The 15,805-nt window shown below is 41.2% G+C and overlaps 1 protein-coding gene across 1 annotated transcript in view; it reads left to right on the forward strand.

Annotated features, from left to right (window-relative positions):
* Positions 1-12,434: 12,434 nt before the first annotated feature.
* The window catches only part of LOC308138141 (A-type potassium channel modulatory protein KCNIP2-like), a gene marked incomplete at both ends in the record, with an annotated part of 93,280 nt that continues 89,909 nt past the window's right edge, over positions 12,435-15,805 (forward strand). Inside the window, one exon of the mRNA XM_080507125.1 lies at positions 12,435-12,507. Within this exon, the coding sequence (XP_080363251.1) occupies positions 12,435-12,507 (73 nt within the window). The remainder of the gene's footprint in view (positions 12,508-15,805) is intronic.

Here is a 15,805-nt window from a genome sequence, read left to right on the forward strand (position 1 = left end):
TTCATTTCATTTCATTGATATAATTTATAAATGAGTTTGTATATCATATGTGCGCTCTCCCTGCAGTGTAATCATATATTTCCATAACTGGGGAAGCTCATTGAATTGTTCAAGAACACAGAGTGGCTGCTTCAGCACATTGACGGCTGAATAACATGGAAACAGTGAACAGCTGACAGTTCACGGAGCAGACCCACCGGAAATGTCTGATTCAGCGAGTCCGGTTCACAGACTCGAGTGACTCAAGTGAACCTCATCATATTACTGAGTGACTCAGATTTACCCAAGTCCATAAGATTAATCTTGATTATCTCCACTACTATAGAAAGGATGGTAGACAACTTTTAAAAATAAAATGATCTGAAAGTCCAAATCACAAAAATGTGTCATTTTTATTCTGGAGGTTGGAAACATTGACTTCGTGTAAAGAGACAACGTAACTCTGCAACCCCCCAACATACGAAAGTGAATTCAAAATATGAGCCAGTAACATCATATTCAGTTGGATGTAAGGGTGTATGACCTCTACAGCAGCGAGCAGCTTGGGACAGTGGATGATAAGTGGTGACTGGAGGTTTATGTCGAAAGCTCATGGCTGGAAGGTTGGGGTTCAAATCCTGCTTAGAGTTTCCTGAAACCAAGTCCAACATGGGAACAGGATATATTTTCCTTTCATTTTTGGAGCTCTTCAAAGATGCTTTTGGTTTTTGTTTACTGTATATTAATGGCACTGTGTAGAAACATCTCCTTCTGGAGCCTGTACTTACTGCAGACTTATGTTGAATTACAGCTTAATGCTAAGCATCTAAAAGGCCAGTTTTTATTCCAATGACAGCCACTTTAGTCCAAATATACCTCTTATTTGCCTAATATCGTTGTGTAATCTGCTTTTCACTAATACTAAACCAGACGTTATGTCAGGAATGTAGGCCATTGTACTTATGAGAGCAGCACTAATCTGTGATGTAAGACAATAACATTTGTTTCAAAGCTTTATCAGTGAATTGTGTATTTATAGCCATCAGTGATGTCCTCCACTTTATTTTCCCATAATCTTTTGGACTTCTTTTATGTTTCACATATTGGGGCATTTTTTTTCTTTTCTGAGCAGTGCACATCTGTTCACTCCATTATAATCCGGACCACCATAAATGTCAGAAACGCACCTTAGATTCTGGCTCGAGCTGTGTGGTCATGTGGCACTGGGTGACAGAGATGGTGTGAGCTGATAACTCTGCCCTTTGGGAGAAAAACAGCAGGGAACCTGAGACAGCTTGGCTCTTGCCCCGCTCCCCTCTCAACATGTAGCCTACAGGGGAGTGCCAAGTTGAATGCTGATCACTGAGTGGAGTCGGTGCAAGACGAGAGAGGACAAAAGCAAACACCTGGCAGAAATGAAACCCCTCTGTGGAGCTTTTTCACACAACAAAAGTCAGATTGATAAAATATTGATTGGCTTTTATTCATCATTTGTTTGAATAAATCCTTTCATGTTAACTTCAGAATAATTTCAGGTATTTTGTGAAAGGGATTTGGCTCTGGTATTATACACATCCACTGTGGAGCATCCAGCCTGTAATGATCTACCTGTTTTGATAGATCTTTTTGAGCGCCAACACTCATATGCCACTAGGAAGCCTTTTGCGATGTGGAAATACCTTGAGGCAGAAATTTGCTTGCATTTAGACACAGAATAAGGAATCTATTTCCATTCCTTTGCGTCGATCCGTGACATGATTTGTATGAATTAGAGCAATGACACTTCACTAGTTTATAATAGTATCGATCACATGGAGTAAATGCCAGTCTTAAGTGAGACGACACGCAGAGATGGAGGCTTTATGGATGGCAAAGCACATTGATTATGGTGCACACTGGTCTTTGAATCAATGGACCACAGAGGAGTTTCGAGCTGCGAGCTTCACAAAGAATAATGACTGAATGTGCTGGAATCAGAATGCATCTACATAAATGAATGACTAAGAGTGAAAAATACAAGGCGGCTGTTTCTGTGTCAAAAAGGATATAGCTTCATTTAAATTGTTAAAGAAGCTGAGATGCTGGAAACCAGGGTGATATTTTTTTCTTTCTTCTGGAATATCCTTTATTCATCAAGCGTAGGTTTCATCTTGTGCCACAGGATGATGTGAACATCGGCAACGGATCGGTCTTTCATTTGAAGTAATCGGACAGATTCCCTCTCATTTGCGCCACACGTCTCAGCCCATCACAGTAAATATGAGATGAACGGTTGCTTGGCCACACCTGAATCAATATCCGGAGGGGCTTTGCATGTCTCAGTGCATGACTGTTTGACTCCAGGCTTCTGTTTGTGTACAATGCAAGAAATTATCACTGTATCTCATGGAATGAATTTAGGGAATAGAGGTCAGTGGTGAGTGTTTAGTCTCAATTACCCCACATTGAGGTAAAGTTTTGATAATACCATAAAGAGCTTCATCAAAGTGAACACACAATGTTTTGTCCAATACTGCCGTAAGTAAACCAAAATTCTCTAAAGGGAAATAAATAGAAGCGATTCCACATGTAACATGAAGACAGATGTTTCAGTAGCCATGAATAACTATTTTCTAACAGTTAATATTTGACCATTTTCACCTTTCACCTTCATTTCCCTACATCTCCATCTCCTTTGTACTAAAGTCTCAAGAAAGTAATTGAATTTTTATCTTGATCAGTTAGTCAAGGGATTCTCTTTGCTTTTTTTCCCCCCCGTGTCCGACCTCTCTGTCCTCTACATTCTCTCCTCCGTTGGCTGCTGTCAGGTTTCTCTATTCGATAGACTGTCGCCCAGTCTGCAGGCCCTATCTGTCCTGCAAACATCCCTGCATATGTTTGATGAGTCACTTATTCCTATGGTGTGTTTTTCCAGTTAATCCATCGGATACACTTAGTATTAGTTTGATCAGCCCAACACAGTCCTCTGTTTACAAAAATGCAAAAAGTTTCTATTCATTCATTTGCAAAACATTTTTTGCCTGAATAAATAAGACCAAAATACTTTAACAATAATATTCTCTTAATAATAATAATTGCAGTCAGTTGATCCTCCACCACATGGACAAACACATCTGGGTGATCTTTCAGTCATTGGCCTTTCTTGACATGTCACATGTTTTCATTTCAGTTTTGATTTCACCATTAACTAACACCCTGACCTGTGCCCGACCTTCTTATCGGTAGTTGTTTTCCCTGCTGTGTATATCCACATGTGTGAGTTTTGCCTCATTACCTCATCAGCGCTTATCCACTTGTATGTGTGTCATGTCTGTTTGTCTTTCATCACGGGGCCCATTCACTTCTCCTGCCTGATTGCGCATTGTTTTGCCCCCATCTCACTATGGTAAATCGCTGCGACATCAACACTCATTACTTCAAGTATTCAGGATTATTCTGTAGCAGCTTGGCCCCACTGTGAAGGGGAGCTGTTGCCAAGATTAGCAGTAAGGACTCTTCCTGAAAGCGTTGTGTGAGGAATAAAGCAGAGGCTAATCCTCCCTCCATAGCTGTTGGCTCGATGGCCATTTATGGGTGGTTTGGCTGTTGTGCTCTGTTTCCATCTCCTCTGTTAATCCACAGGCAGCTGAAATGGTTGACGAGACGCTCCAGAATTTGTCGGTGTATACACAAACAAACCAACATCCACTGGCGCAGTCTGAGCATAATGCTCTCTGTATTGAAATGTAATTTTTGTTTGGGTGTACGTGTGAATATGTGTGTGTATACTTTGTGTACAAAGCAATAATATCCTCCAGTATCAGTCACCGGGTGAAAATTAAAGCCGAGGATGATCCCTTCCTCAATAAGCAAACACTTCATTTTGACAGATCATTAACTAGACATTATCTTTCATTAGGCGCCTCTGCATTACTTATTCAATGGCCCTAGGACACGTGCTGCACATTCACAAATGCCTGCGTACACGCAGAGAACCTCCTCCACTCAGCACAAACCGAAACAATGAACTGGTGTGGTACAATGCATTTGAAACGCCGACACCCGAGCGTTATTTGTGTCGCCGGATGTGGCACTTATGGAGAAAAAGTTTTCTGACAATCAATAAGTCTTCACACTGCAAATACACTTATCCAATTAAATATACAGTGCAGCCTGATTTCTGCTGCTCAATTGATCTCATCTATTCCTGTCGGTATCAAAGCACAGCGATCACACAGGCACTTTACAGATGGTCAGAGTAATTAGATTGACAATGAGTAAGAGAGGAGGCAGTGTTGTAAAGAGCATCGTGATAAAAAGAGAGAGAGGCTCATAAAAGCATCACGAGGGAGGGAATCCACACATTATATGATGGCAGTTCACATGCCTTCTGCTCCAGTCTGTCTCAGTGGAGACAAGAAGTGCTGTTGGACTGAACAGGAACATCAGGAATGCAGCCGTCCTCACCCTTGACAGTTGTATCAGCGACAACTTTTTGTTGCAGTACGCAAACATCCCTCCGGCGACATTAATATGGTGACACATTTCGGGCGTCGAGGCGGGGGCAGTTTTCCGGCCGGCCAGACTCCATCCATTTGTCTGCTCGGCACATTGGCACTTTTCCTGTTTGCTCTCTCCATCATATCCTGCATCTACCCACCAGCCTCTGCTCTCAATCTATCTCCCTTAGCAGCTTTTCCCCCCTCCACTCGCGCCTATAAAACCCATGTGCCTGTCTCGGCCAAGCACACCCCAGCGATCTATCAGAGGGTGAGTTTATGGGCTTTCTTCCCCACTGATGGCTATTTAGCTGTCCTCAACCAACCCAGGACGATTTGTTATTGTAAGTGTTTGTCCAACACATTTCGGCTATTTGCTCTGATGGCACACTGATGAAAAACAGCAATGCTTTATTGGAAATTATGACAATTCATTGTGCCGACCAATCAATGACACATCGGTGAAACAGGAATCGATAAATGAGATTGGCGCCTAGGTTTATTGAATAGGCAACAAATCAAAATGTAAGGAGACGTTGAGATTAAATTATTGTACATCCTAGTCAATTAATGCTTGAAATAATCACATTGAACACCTATATCTTTCTAATTCTTTGTAAATCTTTGGATAGTATTTATTACTTTGAGTTTCATTAGTCATTGGTCAAAACAGACGACTTTAACCCAATTTCCTGTGCTGAAGCTTGTTGCCTTTATGGAGCAGCACATACTTACACCCACACATTTAACAGAGCATGAGAATAGTCAATGCCCCTAAAAATTGATGCAAAATCACTTTCAGAATCGACTGTTAGACTCCAGCAGAAATCACTGGGATGGGATTATAAAGTGAAGGCTCTGTGGTTGCAATCATGCATATTAGCTTAGAGTTTTAGTTGCTTTTAGAGGTGGGATGACTGAATGGATAGTAACACAATCAGATATCATGAGAAAATCAGCTTGGGGTTTTATAGAGTAGATAACAGCCTCTTGGTCTACTTCACATCACTTTTCATTATCCTGAGGTGTACCTCAACGATTGCACTCAGCTACAGATGTGTTTTGAGGCAAAGTGAAAAAGACAAATGAATAAGACGAAAAAAGCAAAGATATATGCTGTTCTATACTTGTGTATAAGATTTCTAAACGACCTATCATTTTTTTTTTCCAATATTTTTTTGTATGATGGAACACAGTAGTGTGATAATTTGACGCGAAGAAAAAAAGGTATAGATCCACTTCCAACAAAGTTCAGTAGTTGTATGTACGGTAACCCATGCACATTGTGGTTAATGTGCAACACCCTCGATTACATCAGCAAATATGAGTTGGAAGAAAGGTGAACAGTGTCTTCGCCTGTAGCTTGTCCCTGACTGCCACAATCCTGGATTGGATCAAAAGTGCTATTGCTAATGGATGGATGGATTAATTCCACACAATAAAGATCAAGTTACCATAATAAATAAATCACAGAAAGCAAACAGTTAAAATGCCTTGTGTTATCGCTTGCCGTGTGTTTTCTCAAGTGTATGCCCGGTGTACAAGTCTGTTTTTCCAATACGCTCAACAAACTTAATGCCTTGTACACATCTTACAATTTCTCGAGGCAGACAGGAGGCGGATGCGTATGACTTATAATTTCAACGTGAACACTTCTTACTATCAAGTTTCATTGTCTATTGAACTGAAACAACCGTTGAGAGCCAAATCTTTTCATCTGGAATGATTACCAACTACTGTATATAAACCAAAGTCTGACACACACTAAAAAAAGGTTTTTGGCATGAAATAAACATGTGGGGCTAAGAATTCAGTTATTTATCAGTTTAACTCTTCATTTTGATTATTCAATCCAGTTCGATGAATTAAATTGAACTACAATTGGCTCTTGCAATAATACAAAAAAAAACTGTTGAAGGCAAGATTCATTACCTATAAGGGCAAAGATCCATCTACAACCCCTGGCAACTTGTAGCATGCGGTTGCATTGTACTTGGGGCAGGATATTTTACCACTTTTATTGACCAAATACATGTCAAGGAAGTCAGAGCACCTCCATAATTTTGACACTGTTTACTGTAAATACCAATATCTACCAACTGCAGGCAGTTTGGTTTATTGGTTAATGGTTTAGGGGTGTTAGTTGATGAAGAGGTAGTATCACAACAGTTTTATATATCGTTGAAAATCCATTTAAAAGGAATCTTTTTAACAGGCAGTCCATTTAAAATAAGCTTATTACTGTGACTGAGTGTTTGAATGATGAGGGGGAGGGATTGTAAACAGCAGTTCTTTGGTTAACCAACAGATTTCAGACAATAGATAATATGCTGCAGCGTGCATATTTGTGAGATTGTTTACCTAACTTTCCTCAGATATAATTGATCTGTCTGGATGGAGAGTCCATGTCTGGGACACACAAAACAGGGACATCTGGCAGGAATAAAGAAGGAAGTAGAAAGAAGCCAGAAAATAGAACACGAAATGTGATTGAGTGTGTTTGAGAGAGAAAGAGAGCATAGTATGCACTCTGCGCTTATGAGTTATTCATTCAGGTTTCTATTTTCCCTGGTTTTCTTTCCCCTCCAGGCCAATAAACATAAAGAGAAGTAACAATACTCAGCTGTTCTCCATACTGTGCTAGTCATAAACCACAAGCTGTGTACATTATAAAGAGACAGAGACTAAAAAGCAGCTTAAAAATGCTCAGAAACCTACACTTTATCAAATTCATGACCCAGATGAGAGGGGAATCCTGGCGTGTGTGTGTGTGTGTGTGTGTGTGTGTGTGTGTGTGTGTGTGTGTGTGTGTGTGTGTGTGTGTGTGTGTGTGTGTGTGTGTGTGTGTGTGTGTGTGTGTGTGTGTGTGTGTGTGTGTGTGTGTGTGTGTGTGTGTGTGTGTGTGTGTGTGTGTGTGTGTGTGTGTGTCGCTTCCTCTCATAGGGTGTCATCCCTCAGGCAAAAGGTAACGTCAGTAGCAGCAGCCCAGCTGACATCTGTCAAAAGCGATCACAGATTTTAAATGCTCGCTGAGACAGCAAACCGACCAGGGTTGGGGGGGGGGGGGGGTGTCAGAGGGTTATAGTGTTATAGTGTCCTTTCTTTCTTGAGAAAGCATCAGGGACCACAATGAAAACAATTACAGTCAAGTGTGATTAAAATATCTGACGCACATGAAGAAGGAATCTGCTGGTGTTTCTGAAGGTCACATGCTTGTCTTGTCCTCAGTGGTGTAATTGAGTATGTGCTTTGGGGAGGGGATGGAGGTTTCACAGAGATGGCGCGACAGAGAGCGTCTAAGCACAGCGGAGACAGACGAAGATCAGAGAGTCCGTTTGGATTAGGGCTCTGGTCGGCTTGATGAGAAAAGAATAAACTGTTACTAGTGGCTTAAGCTGGGTATAAACTTCTGAAAGCAACAAGGGTGGGCAAATTATATATATATATAAAAAACATATATATATATAGAATTCTTTTAAGTTTCATTAACGTGGTTTGAAGAGAGGGTGCGGCTGCTTATTAGACGCATATATAAAATACTGACCTTTTTGAGTCCAGAGTGAGCAAGTAGTACTAATTTCTGGGGGTTTTCAATTACTTGTACTATCTAATACAGTATTTATATGGCAAATAGGCACATAAAACTAGACATTTTTCATACATGCATTGATTTCTACCTAATGAGTAAAGAAGTTTGTCACACATGACACAAATAAACACTTCATCTGTTCAATGATCAGATTCATGATAAATTGAGTCAGATATTTTCAGGAAGTGAGATGAGGAACCATACAATATCTGTTTCAAAAACAAGTTAAATTGTCTTGCTTTATTTGAATTTAATGTAAGTGATGTCATCATTATTGAATCTTTTAAGGTTAGTTATCTGCAGGTGGTGTCAATTTCATGGGACTGGATGAACTGGATAAACCCTGAAACTCAAAACTAGATTATGAATCCATTTCTCGACTAAACCTGCTTTTTTTTTAATGATTGAATCACTGACATTGACCAAAGAATGAAATGCAGCATGTGCAGGTTAACAGCTATTACCCTCAACTCCATCTCAATCGAACTTACTTACCTCAGGATTGAGAGGACGTGGGTGTAGCTATAACACAGCGACACACAGGGAGAACATGCAAACTCCACAAAGGCTGAAACCTTAATACAACTTGGTCTAACTCTCTTTTTCTATCTCTATGCATTACTATGTATTTAGTCCTGTTTTGTGTCTGGGTGTGTGTTAAGTTTCACTGGAGATCATCAATCAGTCACTCAGTCAGTATTGGCTGTCTGGTTGAGGGTGAACTGACAGCTTCCTGTTAGAGGTTGCTGGCAGCAGTGAATAATGAAAGGACTGACCATTTAGACATCTGAAGTACTTTTTAATTCTGCCTAACAAGGACGGTTTTCTTTTGACTTTAGGAAGCTTTGAAATACACTCACTGACAGCTATTCCTGAGTTAATCCCTCTTATTCTGTCTTTTCTGCTGAGCTATTAAAATTTCCCTGGCAGAGTCTTCACTGACATCCCTGTGATCCGACAGAAACTGCAATTATTCAATTTTGTGTGTGAGGGAAAACGTGAAGTTTTAAATTTAAGAAAAATGCTGCACTGTTTATCTCAGGCTGCAGTTATCGTTACCCTGATTTGATTCTTGGTGTCATCAGGGAGACAATGATGGTAGCGCTCTTTCTCGAGACACACACACACACACACACACACACACACACACACACACACACACACACACACACACACACACACACACACACACACACACACACACACACACACACACACACACACACACACACACACACACACACACACTGGTTTGGGGATCCCAGAGTTTTTCGTGCTATTAATATTCACGGTGCAGTTTGACTCATGAGAGAGTAACCAAGGACGGAGAACTGACCTTGGGGTTGCAGTGAGAGCCAGAGGGTGCATCTCAATACTTTCCTTTCTTCTCCAGCCCTGGTTTCTCAGCTTTGGGTAGCTATCAATTACCCCCAGACAGCCAAGTACATAACCTGTTTGAGCTTTGGAGCAGGTGGAAATAATCTAACTTCAAGGTGCAGGAGGTTTATGGATGGACTTGGATTAAACCATTAATTCAGGATGGATTTAATTTTTCTCCCTGGCAGCATGAACATATTTACAATGAAACTGTGGGCTATGAGATGAGCACATCTTTGTGATTGCAGACTTTCCATTTAATCGCTGTTCTGCTGTTGCAGGAGGACCACTGTAGAAGTCTATCATCCATTACAAGCATGACTGGACTTTTGTCTTGTCCTAAATGTTCCCTGGTGTAGAAATCATGGTTGTAAACAACACTTTGCTAACGCCAATGCTGTAGAACTCACTACCTGGCATTGCGCCCGCTTCCTACTACTCCGTCGTGAGATACAACAAGGTTGTTTCTGGGTCACCGCACAGTTATGACGTGCGCACACTGGCTTTTAAGTTGATCTGGAAGTCCCGACAACGTCGCAGGCACACACAGCCGCTTCATCAGTGACTCGCCACTTCTTTTTTATTTTGGCACTGAATCACTAAATCCCCCTCTAACACACCATGAATCGATCTTCCCACTTCCCCTCATCCTTCATTCTTGCACACGCCTCCTCTCCTTCATTTAGAATCCACCTCTCCTTGTCTCCTTTCATTTACCACACACAGAAATCCAATCACTATCCAATTGTCCGTATCTGTGAAATATTTTGTTGGTATTAGATGACAGAAAAAAAGCGTGCCTTGTGGTTATTGTGAGGCCTCCTTCTGCTTATTGGCAGCTTGCAGGGTTCAAATGAAGCTCAACGGGGTAAGATCCAACTCTCTCTGACCTCTACTCACCTTTTTTCTTCTGTGTTTTTGTTTCAGTCATACGTCACACTAAAATTCTAAATTATCACAGTTTAACCAACCATGTGGGTATCTATATGGTAATGAGAGACCAGGGTACCCTATAAGGAGGAGTGCTCATCCATCTGCTGCTTCTAATGTCTGATCAACATGCAAAGAAAAAAAAAAGAAAAAAGATGCATGAATCATCAACATTAGAATAGAGGCCCAAACAAAGCTGACCTGATACACCAATAGATAAAACATTTGCGCATTCCTCCTGTGAGTCATTAATGTTTATTTATGAATGCAGAAACTGTCAAACTCGGAAAATCCTTCAAAACCAAACTTGTGTTTTTTTTTTTTTTTTTTTTTTGGTGTGCCAGCAACAAATGCCACCATACAGGGGCATGCAAATTCTTATGATGTTTGATTATTACACAACAGCCAGCAGTGTTTTCACAGAAGATCTGATCAGCTTTGATACAAATTACAAACATCTGACCATCAAGGCAACTGGTGTATAAATTGTGTGAAAATAAAAACTATTTCACCAACGATACTGGATTCGTCGAGGCTGGTTAACACCCCCCACTTCCTCTGTTGTTGACCAACAGCATGTCAGTGGAAGCTGGACTAAAATCCATTGATTGGCGGGAGATTATCTGCTGTGACAAATGATTCAATGGAGCTGCCAAAAGCCAAAGAAGATTAACATAAAATAAATGCACTAAATGTAGTGGGAAAGATGGGATTATAAAACTACTAAAATACAAGTCAAACTTTCTAAACATTTTTGGGACTTCATTTTCACTTCAGTGCATCATATTACAAGGAAAACTCTTCCAAACACAAAACTGAACTAGCTTCAGATTTATCACATTACTTCCATTATACTTGGCAGTCCAGAATCACATGCTATGAGCGTACAGGCGTTATTTGAGTCTTGTTTCACAAAGGCACATCTTTCACTGGTATTTTCAGTGACTGATATGACACCCAAAGCAGTCCAAATGAAGCAAAGGTCCGAGAGCCAACCTTACCGTGACATGTGTCTGATTCAGATGTCAATTTAATCCGGCGAGAGTTGGATGGATGGATGGCAGAGCAGGGTCATAAAACGGATCTATGGCTCCCAGTGCAAAGGGCGTGAGCATCTAAATAACTTCAGCACACAGTAACAGACTGCCAGATATTACAAATGCACGTGACAAATGAATGAGCGGATGGAGAGAGGGATGGTGAGGTTTATTGATGCAAACAGTGATATAATGTGGAAAACTGGCACAGAAGACAGATTGTTTGACAGATTGCGACCAAATGTCACACTGTAGTAAGTGTGCAGAAGTGAAGCAAAACGAGGCAAAACACCAAAAGAGAGACAGCGACAGTGAGAGTGAAAGGAAGAAGAAAGAAAAAGACACAAGGCTTCCTCGAGCCAGTGAGTATTTATAGATCAGATATAGTCAGAACCTCTGCCTGGCAGCAGCAGTGTTTCCCCTTGTTGCTTCTTGCCATGTCTCAGTACACATCCGACATGGCTCTGACTCAGTGGAGACATTAGCAGAGGATGTAATGGTGATATTAATGGCGTGTGTGTGTGTGTGGGGGGGGGGGGGGGGGGGGGGGGGGGGGGGGGGGCAAGACACTTTGTGAGAAAAGGCATGAATGAAGCCACGTTTGATTGTTGCCACTGTGGAAAATCACACTCTCAAAATGAACGCACGTTATGTCTACTTGTGCAATTTGGAAGATTTCTAAAAACAAACTAAACCCTTCTCTCTCTCTCTCTCTCTCTCTCTCTCTCTCTCTCTCTCTCTCTCTCTCTCTCTCGTGCGTGTGCGCGCGCGCCACTCTGCCTCGGAGCGCCTCGTGTAGAGGCGCGCTCGGTTCTTCTCACTCAGCCTCTGGATGCTGAGAGCGCACACCGACAGGGAGAACGACGCACTGGGGGTTTCGACTTTTGTTATTTGTGGGAAAAATCGATAATGACTTGTTAACGACAGGGCACTTGCAGCCGTCCTCGGTAAAAGTTTAGAAATCAAGAATAAGGCATTTTAGTGAAGAATCACCAGCGTATCAGCTGTTTTCCACAGTTTCACATTCCAGCGCACTGAGGGACTATGAAGGCGAAAAACCGCGACCAAAGCTTGTCGGACTCCAGAGAGCTGGACGGATCCTATGACCAGCTGACGGGTGAGCGAGAGGGTATTTGAAAAACACAAGTGGTTGTTGTATGATTGATCATGCAAGAAGAAGAAGAAGAAAAAAAAAGAAAAAGATTCAATATTGAAAGGTTACTGGAACTTCAGGTGGTTGTTACAGCCTGCCCGCTATTCATCTCACTATCAAACCATTAAGAGTCAGCCAAGTTATTATATCGTTTATATATCATTTTTATATGCTATTAAAACACGTGTCACACTTTAATACTTAGCTTCGATAAAGGTGATATATTATCGTTATTTTACTGACGAAAGTAGCAAGTTTATCGAAATTTTTGATGGAAAAAAAACAACAACCCAATATTGAATCTTTTCATTGGTATTGATGCATGCTGTTGTGCTTGCATTGTGTGGTCCGTGATGTTCTTGAATCGTGGCTTGTATTTGTGTGAAATGTTAAAAATAGCCGTGTGATTTTTGCTGAGCTGGCTCAGCTTAAAGGGAGACCACCTTATTGTTTCAGTTCAATGTTGTGAGGTGCGCTGCGGGGCAGGTCACACCTGTCAGACCCATGGAGCTGTGCCTCTGCGTGACTGTTATTTTGTGTGTGTATTGGCGTCCGCTTTATCCGCACAAGTCTCGGCCAGTTGAATAAAAGTGGTTGTTGAGCTTTACAAGCGCAACAGCCATCTGTGCGTAATGCCATGTGGATGATCTCAGTGTGTGCATCATCTGAGGTTTGCATATAATAACTCTGTACTATAATTTCCACGAGGTGAAATAGTTCCATGTTGATGACAGTACCCACTCTTTACTTACATAGGACTTGACACGCATTAGTTTAATGGAGGTATAATGAACCGGTTATTTGAGTGTCAGCGAACATGATTGCCCAGACCTGCTCCATTATGAGTTGAGACTTCTCCGGGACTGTTTTTCTTGTCACCACAGCCTCCAGTTGTCACATTAAAACGTACAGCAGTTCCTGTTTGAGAGTACCGTGTGACTGTTGAAGGACCAGCTGCCTGAATAAAAACGCCTTGCATCTCAGGCCTGCAAAAAGAAGTTGCGCCTGTCCAGACAGATATATGCCTCTGGCTCAAAGGAAAGCAATAATCTCGTTTGCGTTGCACTAGTTCACGCATCGACAGCCCTGCTTTGTCACAATTTTAATGCATTCTAAATTAAGGAAGAAAAACCAATTGCAATGTGCTATAATGTCTGCATGTCTCAAACACGCTCAGAGAGTGTGAATGTGGTCTATCTTTGAATATTATGTGCTTATCAACACATGTGTGGGTATGTGTGTGGGTGAGTTAAGAAGAAGAAGCTTCACTTTCTGCAGTTTGCTGTTGAAACTTTCAAATAAAGCAGGCTTTTCCCCCCCTCTTCAAAACAAAACTTCCATTAGCTGTGATGTATTCTCCTTTTGTGGCGTTTTTTCAAGTGCCTTTCATTTGTACCTGTTGCTCTGTGATCAGTGGCATATTATGAGCACAGAATGATGAAAGGTCTAATAGAGGACAAATAAATATGACTGAAGAGATTAAATGTGAATACAAACCCTTTAGCAGACTCATTACTTCCCTCCATTTCCATATCCAATCTCCTCTTCTTTTTCATTCTCGTTTGTGGAAATGGTCCCCTGTGTCCCACTGTCCCCAAGAAGTCATATTACTTTTTTAATGGTCGAGCAACAGTGGAGGGGAGGGGAGTGGTACTCAGTCACTCAGTGTGCTGGAGCAATTTACTTCTGGCATAGTTATTAATGACTTTTTCAAAGCTGTGAAGTGTATGGTTAATTCATCTTTGCCAGAGACTGTCAACTCCAAAACATACTTAACTCTGATAGCGTTCGTGGTTATTAAGTCTGGCTCTTGTCAAGAGCCCGTGTAATGAAGATGTGATGCGGCCGAAGCTGTGGAGAAGTATTGCGTGTCCTGGAATTCTTTTGAGTGTATAGAGACAGCTGAGTGCAGAGTGGCTCGGCATGTGCTCTGTGTGCGTGTGACAAATAGAGAACTAGTGACAGGTGAATTTCTGTGTTGATTAAAATGTCTTCAGTGGGATTTAATCCATGACTTGTGACAGTGGATTATTAGATGGGTTTTGCGTGTGTGGGAAGGATGGCTACAGGTGAGTCATTCTATTTACATACCAGCAACTTGCGAGTGTGAGTGAGCAAGACGAGTGTGTATCTGTCCCTGCGTGTGTGTATGTTTTTGAGTGTGTACTCGAAGCAAAACTGACCTGTGTAGCTTAAAGGCAGTGTGGGTGGCCTCACAATTTGAGTGAAATGTAACCCTCTCGAAATAACTCCCTCTCAGCCTGCTACATTGTACTGGAGTGCGCCCCACAGTGTGTGTGCATGTGTCGGAGCGTGTGGTAGCCTGGCATTCCCCGTTGTGTTTAAGAGCACCGGCTGAGAGATGAGAGGTAATTATAGAAGCGCGGTGCAGTAATCTCCTCTTCCACCTCACAAGCCACACTCGAGGAGAAATCATATCACCTACACACACACACAAAACAGAGAGCACACACTCATACAGAGGGAGGGTGCACATATGCACATGCATGTATTATTTCAACCTTGTCATGCTTTCCTCTCCTCTTTCAAAGTCCAGAATCTTATCTGAAGACCACTTTAGTAGTGGTTGGCCGAAAGCCTGTCAGTCATCTCTTTGGTTTTTTTTCTAATACTAGTGATATGCATCATTGGCCACATGAGACAAAGATCATAATGCAAAATTTCTACTGTTAATATTGAATTATTATTTTCAGATTGTACTCCTCTTTTTTTTGCTTCTTGCTGTAGCTTGCCACTTTAACCTGATATTCAAATAATGTTTTCCTCCTCATGTTCAAAGCATCTGTCAATTCCAATTTGTCTGGATATAGTTTTTGTCATTACGTGAGTAGTCAATATTTAAACTACTAATCGTCTCTATGACAGTGGCTCTATCCCATTTTACAAATGAAGAATCATGTTTGACATTTTTCTATGCAACTAGAGTGGTTTCTATGCTGTTCTGAAATTGTAAATATCATATTTGTATTGGTGGTTTAGAAAAACTCCTCAGTGGTTACCTCAGAGAAATATTATCAACTTTATTTCTATATTTCTAATACAGACCAAAAATGAAAAAAGCTGTCAGTTTGATATTCCAACTTCCATATGTGTTGTATGTGAAATACATGATGCCTTTTACTGACGATACCTTCAAGGTTCGATGATAAATCTTACATGCAGTCAAAAATGGATCTTTGTGTCTGTAAAAGCCATTACATTGTGTAAAAATTGAAAATATGTAGAATGGACTGAGAGAGAC

This window comes from Blennius ocellaris (genome assembly GCF_963422515.1).
Source record: "Blennius ocellaris genome assembly, chromosome: 13".
Taxonomy (NCBI): domain Eukaryota; kingdom Metazoa; phylum Chordata; class Actinopteri; order Blenniiformes; family Blenniidae; genus Blennius; species Blennius ocellaris.